This window comes from Copadichromis virginalis, linkage group LG7, assembly GCF_057382275.1.
Source record: "Copadichromis virginalis isolate Kocher_CV1m ecotype Utaka linkage group LG7, C_Virginalis_male_GT1.1, whole genome shotgun sequence".
Taxonomy (NCBI): domain Eukaryota; kingdom Metazoa; phylum Chordata; class Actinopteri; order Cichliformes; family Cichlidae; genus Copadichromis; species Copadichromis virginalis.
Window position 1 is genome coordinate 70,455,826 of NC_140624.1, and position 7,154 is coordinate 70,462,979.

Genomic DNA, 7,154 nt, shown 5'->3' on the forward strand with positions numbered 1-7,154 from the left:
ACATGTCCCCTCTAAGACCTGTCCCCTCTCACACCTGTCCTCTCACACCTGTACCCCCTCACACCTGTCCCCTCACACCTGTTCTCTCTCACACCTGTCCTCTCACACATGTCCCCTCTAAGACCTGTCCCCCCTCACACCTGTCCCCTCTCACACCTGTCCTCTCACACCTGTCCTCTCACACCTGTCCCCTCACACCTGTCCTCTCACACCTGTCTCCTCACACCTGTCCTCTCACACATGTCCCCCCTCGCACATGTCCCCTCTAAGACCTGTCCCCCCTGACACCTGTCCTCCCTCACACCTGTCCCCCCTCACACCTGTCCTCTCACACCTGTTCTCTCTCACACTGACCTCTCACACCTGTCCCCCCTCACACCTGTCCTCCCACACCTGTCCCCTCACACCTGTCCTCTCTCACAGCTGTCCTCTCACACCTGTCCCCCCTCAGACCTGTCCCCCCTTCACACCTGTCCTCTCACACCTGTTCTCTCTCAAACCTGTGCTCTCACACATGTCCCCCCTCACACATGTCCCCTCTAAGACCTGTCCCCTCTCACACCTGTCCCCTCTCACACCTGTCCCCTCACACCTGTCCCCTCACACCTGTACCCCCTCACACCTGTCCTCTAACACCTGTCCTCTCACACCTGTCCCCTCACACCTGTTCTCTTTCACACCTGTCTCTCCTCACACCTGTCCTCTCTCACACCTGTCCTCTCTCACACCTGTTCTCTTTCACACCTGTGTCTCCTCACACCTGTCCCCTCACACCTGTCCTCCCTCACACCTGTCCTCTCTCACACCTGTTCTCTTTCACACCTGTGTCTCCTCACACCTGTCCTCTCACACCTGTCCCCACTCACACCGTCCCCTAACCCTGTCCCCACTCACACCTGTCCTCTCTCACACCTGTCCTCTCTCACACCTGTTCTCTTTCACACCTGTTTCCCCTCACACCTGTCCTCTCACACCTGTCCCCACTCAGCTCTGTCCTCTCTCACACCTGTTCTCTTTCACACCTGTCCTCTCACACCTATCCCCTCACACCTGTTCTCTTTCACACCTGTCCCCACTCACACCTGTCCCCACTCACACCTGTCCCCACTCACACCTGTCCTCTCTCACACCTGTACCCTCACACCTGTCCTCCCTCACACCTGTCCTCTCTCACACCTGTCCCCTCACTCCTGTTCTCTTTCACACCTGTCCTCCCTCACACCTGTCCTCTGTCACACCTGTCCCCCCTCATACCTGTCCCCTCACACCTGGTTTGTAGAGGTTTTCTGTAATGCAAACAGCTTCGGTCTGAGCCCGGATATCCAGCACATCGTCAGACAGCCGTGAGAGGATCAGACCTGAGTGCAGACTGATTTCCTGCCGATGGACTTGCCGCTGCACTCTTAAATTCTGCCTCTCATCTGATTACAGTGCTCATTGATCAGCGTGTAAACAACCATTGAATGAGGATGTGCACCGGTTTGATGTGACCGTCTCCTCTCTGAAGCACTGCATGCTGAAATCTCATGGGTGCTAATTATGTGTGCACACAGATTACAAGGATTGCATTTCATACTTGAATAATAACTATTAAAAACGAGTGTTTTCCAATTAATTAAACACACAGTCTTTAAGTAACCTCTGGACATCTGCCCTGCGGGCTGAGCTCATTCGGGAGCTGCTGGAGGAAACAAACGAGCGCTCCTTTCATGTGAAAATCTTCACAAAAGAGTCGTGCCACTGAGAATACGGGGGAAACGCCGCCGCCACACTTCCCTCAGTGTTCGACTTTGTTCGTGCAAATTGTGAACATAACTTTTTGATATGATAAAACAGCAGAACAGTGTCATTCCAGGGGCGGGCCTGCTGGGGGGCTCGCCGTGGAGATGATGAAAGAGCTTTTCCGAGTCATTACTCCATCCAGCAGGAAGCCCTCGGTGGGCTCGCCCTCCTGAGCATCATCAGCACCCGAGGAGGAGGCGGAGGAGGAGAGGCGCGTACCTCAGCCGGTGCAGAGGGCTTTAATGAAAGATGCTTAAAAAAGCATGAAAACGTCTCTGTTAAACTGCTTAGCCTCTGCAGAGGATCAGCCGACTTGCATTGTTTCCCCCTCAGTGCAGCCGGAGAGAGGCTGCTCACTTTACCCAGGATTCACTGCAGCAAATCAATATTCGTAGTAGTAACTATTGTTTACATCTCAAAGTATGATTTCCAAACAGGATGACGTTTGTGAGAGAGAACCTGTGACGGCGAGCCTCCTGAAATGGCCTGTGGAGTGTTGGGATCAACAGCAGTTGACATTAAAGAAACATTAAAGACATTAAAGAAACTGATGGACATTATGAACAATGCTGGACATCCTCTGCACACGGCCATAAACAACCAGAAGAGTCTGTTCAGTGACAGGTTGCTTCTCCCAAAGACAAGAACTAACAGACTTAAAAACTCCTTTGTCCCACACGCCATCAGACTGTTTAACTCCTCCCTAGAGGGGAGAGGGAGGGGAAACAGGAGGACAAAGGAGAGGGGAACAACTAAGCTGTAGTGCCTCTTCACCTCACTGTACAATACCTTGTGCAATACTTTTGTAAATAGTCAACGGTGCAATAGACTCAATACTTGAAATGTGCAATTCACTTGTATTTTTATTTTTATTCCTATTTATTCTATTTATCCCCTTCGTATATTTTATTTATATTGTCTCTGTATTTATATATATATATATATATGTGTGTGTGTGTGTGTGTATTATATATATATATATATATATATATATATATATATATATATATATATATATACATATAATATTCTGTAACTCTGTAACTTCTGTCGGTGCTGTGCTTTTTTGGAAATCGAATTTCCCAGAGGAACCCACCCGAGGGATTAATAAAGTTCTATCTAATCTAATCTAATCTAATCAGTTAATGCACCGAACTCGGCTTCCTCGCTGTGCTCCTACCTGCAAACGTGGAAATTCCTGCAGCCTCGTTCTGAAAATCCGTGGACGTGGCCATTAGAGATGGACTTCAGCTGGTTTCACCGAAAAGCAGCGACCGGACTTCCACTGACGCGGGAAGTATTCTCCTTGCTGGCACTCTGCTAATTATAGTCCCCACTAATCAGATTAGGCGGAGGCGGTGTGGGCTTAGATCCTCAAAGTTCACTGAGCTGCTCTCAGGACACTCAGCATCAGCCACAGCTGTCCACGCTCTCCCACACGCACACCAATCAGTCCGCAGATTGATCGCCACCAAGTTCATAATTCAACACTGTTCAGCAGAGAACGCTAAAATACGCGAGAGCGGGACGGCCTGGTTTGATGTTTCACCGGATTGTACTGCCTGTCACGGCATCTGTCCTGCTCACACTGTCACCTGTTACGCATCAGTGGAATCCCGAACACCTGAAGTGACATCACGTCCTGAACGCTTCTTAAGTCACACAATTAGAACTGATGACATTTCCACAGGAAGTAATCAATTAAACTGAAAATGAATGAAGGAATGTAACTTTTACACTCAAACCCCGCCCCTCTGATGATTTTTCCTCTGTGTAGAAGTTAAAGTTGTTCCTACTGACCCCTGTGGCTGTTAATTGTGATGTAGCATCTGATACGTCATCTACCTGCAGGTGTAATGCAGGTTTAAACCCTCTGAGTTCCGAACACACATCAACTCATGTTTGTGTCCTGCTGGGAGTTTATTTAAACCAAGAACCTAACCAAGCATTTTTATTGGCTAAACCTAAACCCAAAGTTTTTATTGGCTAAGTCAAACCAAAGGAGCTAAAGAGTGGAGTAATATTTGTTTGTCACGAATCATTTGGAATATTTCATAAACTACATGTTGGTCCACGGCGCACTTTGATGACGTGTTTCGTGCAGTCAGAAACTCTGCAGGTGTGAGGAACGTGAAGCCTTATTATCCTGGTGCTTTTATTTTGTAGGGTCGCGTTAGTTCCACCTGCTCGCAGAGTGCGCGCGGGCTGAGGGGAGAGGAGAGAGCGAGCAGGAGGAGGTGTGAGCGTGCGGAGGTGGAGCTGAGCCTCCTCTCCGCTCAGTCTGTCTGCGGGTTCGGCGCAGATCGGGTGCGCAGAGCCGGAGCGGACAAAGTGCCGCCGCGAGCCTCCTGCGATGCTCCTGGAACTCCCGCTCCTCTCCGCCCGCTTTTCCCTCCTCCGTCCCGCGCTCCGACGCGACTTCTCCCGCGCGTAAAAGTCATGTCGTACCCTCAGGGCTTCCTGTTCCAGCCCCACGCGCCTCTGGCTCTGCACTCCTCCTTCGGCTCCGGCCTCCTCCTGGGAGCGCGCTCCGAGGAGCTCGGCCGCTCCGCGTCCGGCTCCGCCTTCGCTCCGTACTCCGGACCGGCGACCTCCCCCGGCTTCGGCCCCCAGCTGCCCTACGGAGGGGAGCCGCGCGCCGCCGCGGCGCTCAGCTCCTATGTGGTGAGTGCGCGCGGAGACGGCCAGGGCTCGGGTCCGGGTCTGGTTCCGGTCCGTACAATGAAAATATCTGCTCTTCAAAAAGTTATTTTTCTCATTTATTTTCAATGATTTTTGAATTTATTATTACATTTATTTAAAATTCATTTTTAATCTGTTTTTTTATCTTTTTAAAAATCTTATTTATAAGATAAAAATAATTTTTAATTATTTGTCTTTTATTTTTGAATTAATTATTATTTATATTTATTAATTAAATTTTTAAATTTAGTTTTAATTATTCTTTAATTTATTTTATTTTAAAAAAAATTGTAAATTATTTTTAATGGTTTTTTTAACTTATTTTTGTTTTTACATTTTTATTTTTATATATATTTTTACTTATTCTTTAATTCATTTTTTTAAATTATTTTTTTAAATGTATTTTAAATTGAAGGAGGAACATTGTACATTTCTGTGAGGCTGTGAGATTTTTCAGGTGGATTAAACTGAGCGAGGTCTTTCCTCCTTCTGTGTTTGGGTCTGTAGTTTGAAGCCGTGTGGTCATGTGACCCTCGGGTTAAACTGCGTGGGAACTCGAGCTGACCACTAACATGATGGTTTCTGTTTCAGAGTCCGGGTTACGACCCGTCCTCGGGCATCTCCGGGTCCTTGGACTACCACCCGTTTGGGGCGCTGGGCCCATATCCGTATGGAGACCCCGCCTACAGGAAGAACGCCACACGGGATGCCACGGCCACGCTGAAGGCCTGGCTTAGCGAGCACCGGAAGAACCCGTACCCCACCAAGGGCGAGAAGATCATGCTGGCCATCATCACGAAGATGACCCTGACGCAGGTGTCCACCTGGTTCGCCAACGCCCGGCGCCGGCTGAAGAAGGAGAACAAGATGACGTGGACGCCACGGAACAGGAGCGAGGACGAGGAAGAGGAGGACAACATCGACCTGGAACGCAACGAAGAGGACGAGGAGCCACTGAAGGCGAGCAGCGAGGAGACGGAGCCGAAGCGTGAAGCTGGTGAGTGAGGGGGGAGGGGTCCATCCATTGATTGATCGATTAATTGATGGGTTTTAAAATGACCTGCACGTGACACGCGTCGGGAACCCGGAGACGTTTGCCGGCGCTCCTCTCCGTCCGTTCTTGTAGGTGATGACATCATCGCAGCGGCTGCAGTGGAAACAGTTTCATGAGGTTGGTTTTAGTTCTGAGTGTGAGCAGAGCGAGCGGCTCGTCCTGATCAGGTCTGTCGTTGTTACTGCTCCTGTTTGTTCATAGATCAGATTATTGATCAGCTTCAGATTTTCATCATTTCATCAGATCATCGGTTAAAATCAAAGAATGTTCTGGACCCGTTTTTTAAAAAGTGAAGAGCGGCAGGCGCACGGCGAGAGAAGCGGGAGAAGATGTTGGGAGCTGAGTGCGTTTAATGATGCTGAAGCGTGGAGACGGTCGGCGGCGGCGTTCTTCTGATTGATTATTTCTCACTGATGATGTCATTGATCTGGACGAATCAAACACTTTCAGGCTGAACTCTTTTCTTTCTTCTTTAAAGTCGATTTATTGGTCGTGAGAGCAGCTGCTGATTGGCTGCTGATTTTGTTTGGGCTGCGGAAACTGTGACCATAAGGCAGATGTGAGGGGGCGGGGTCTAATATGCAGTGCATTTTGTTTGTGTGTGTTTGAATCAAACTCATAACCCTGCACGCTGAACCCTGATGTGTGTTTGGTCTGACCTGGCCTGTCCCACCTCCCCCCCCAGACTCCCGCAGTTTGGCGTTCAGAGAGGACGGCGGCAGCGACGCCGATCGAGGATTCGACGAGCTGGACTTTAAGGATTCCCCCGTGGACCGGAGACCCGTGGACATGTCGGCGGACCCTCCTCGGAGCGCCCCCACTCTGAGCGTCTCGCTCAGAGTGCTGGAGGGGACGCGCACGCCGAGCCCGCGGTCTAAGGAGCGCCCCTGCGGCACCACCCAGGGGCCGAACGTGGCCCCCAAACCCAAACTCTGGTCGCTGGCTGAGATCGCCACGTCTTCGGACAAAAGCAAAGGATGTAGTGACTCTGCACAGAGCGTGGGGGCGGGACAGCAACGGACCCCGTTCCCCCACGGCCCCGCCTTGCCCCGACACTTCTATTACGCCTCCCCCTTCATCCCCGGATACTCCGCCTACGGCCCCCCGGGGCCCCTGCACAGCGGCGCCTCGTCGTTAAACGGATTACTGCAGACGGCGGCCCGAGACCGCCGGCTGCGCTGCCAGAGCCAGTTGGAGCCACACGAGCACAGCAGAGGCACGGCGAACGTGTAGAGCGCCTCCACGGGTCTGCGCGGCCCCCGGGGGGCAGGGCAGACTGATTTGTTAACAGGAAGGTTGAATTTGAGACAGTTTTTCTATGTTGATCAGATGTTTGTAATCCTCACGTATCATTAAAGCCTAGTTTTATTAACCCGCCTGCTCTTCTTCACACGCAGATAATGAGCTGCTGATTTAACGAGCCGCGGCCTCAGCGGCCCGTTCACTCGCTCGTGTCACCTCGCTCGCATTTCTAACAACATTATCCATGTTTCAGTTCAAATCCACCACACGTTTAACGAGCCGTCATCCAGCTGTTATTGATCTTTAAATAAAGTGCAGAGGACGGCGCCGCGTTCACTGAGCTGCTGTAAAACTGACGCTTTGATTAAATCCAGAGCAGCGCACGCGAGCGGCG

The 7,154-nt window shown here is 50.6% G+C and overlaps 2 protein-coding genes across 2 annotated transcripts in view; one reads left to right on the forward strand and one right to left on the reverse strand.

Moving 5' to 3' along the window:
* LOC146706796 (uncharacterized) overlaps positions 1-3,017 on the reverse strand; it is a 378,960-nt gene extending 375,943 nt beyond the window's left edge. Inside the window, exon 1 of the mRNA XM_085465048.1 lies at positions 2,963-3,017. Coding sequence (XP_085321174.1) covers positions 2,963-3,017 — 55 coding nt within the window. The remainder of the gene's footprint in view (positions 1-2,962) is intronic.
* Positions 3,018-3,864: 847 nt separating this feature from the next.
* Positions 3,865-6,890, forward strand: irx5b (iroquois homeobox 5b). The gene is made up of 3 exons (XM_085465292.1): positions 3,865-4,446; positions 5,056-5,461; positions 6,204-6,890. The coding sequence occupies exons 1-3, from the start codon at positions 4,222-4,224 to the stop codon at positions 6,749-6,751; spliced, it is 1,179 nt and encodes a 392-aa protein (XP_085321418.1). The 5' UTR covers positions 3,865-4,221; the 3' UTR covers positions 6,752-6,890.
* The last annotated feature ends 264 nt before the right edge of the window (positions 6,891-7,154 follow it).

Bases quoted from the DNA above. Each gene is read 5' to 3' on its own strand.
- irx5b (XM_085465292.1), top strand. From the start codon at position 4,222: ATGTCGTACCCTCAGGGCTTCCTGTTCCAGCCCCACGCGCCTCTGGCT. The intron at 4,447-5,055 runs GTGAGTGCGCGC...TTTCTGTTTCAG, and splicing joins CGGCGCTCAGCTCCTATGTG to AGTCCGGGTTACGACCCGTC. The intron at 5,462-6,203 runs GTGAGTGAGGGG...CTCCCCCCCCAG, and splicing joins GGAGCCGAAGCGTGAAGCTG to ACTCCCGCAGTTTGGCGTTC.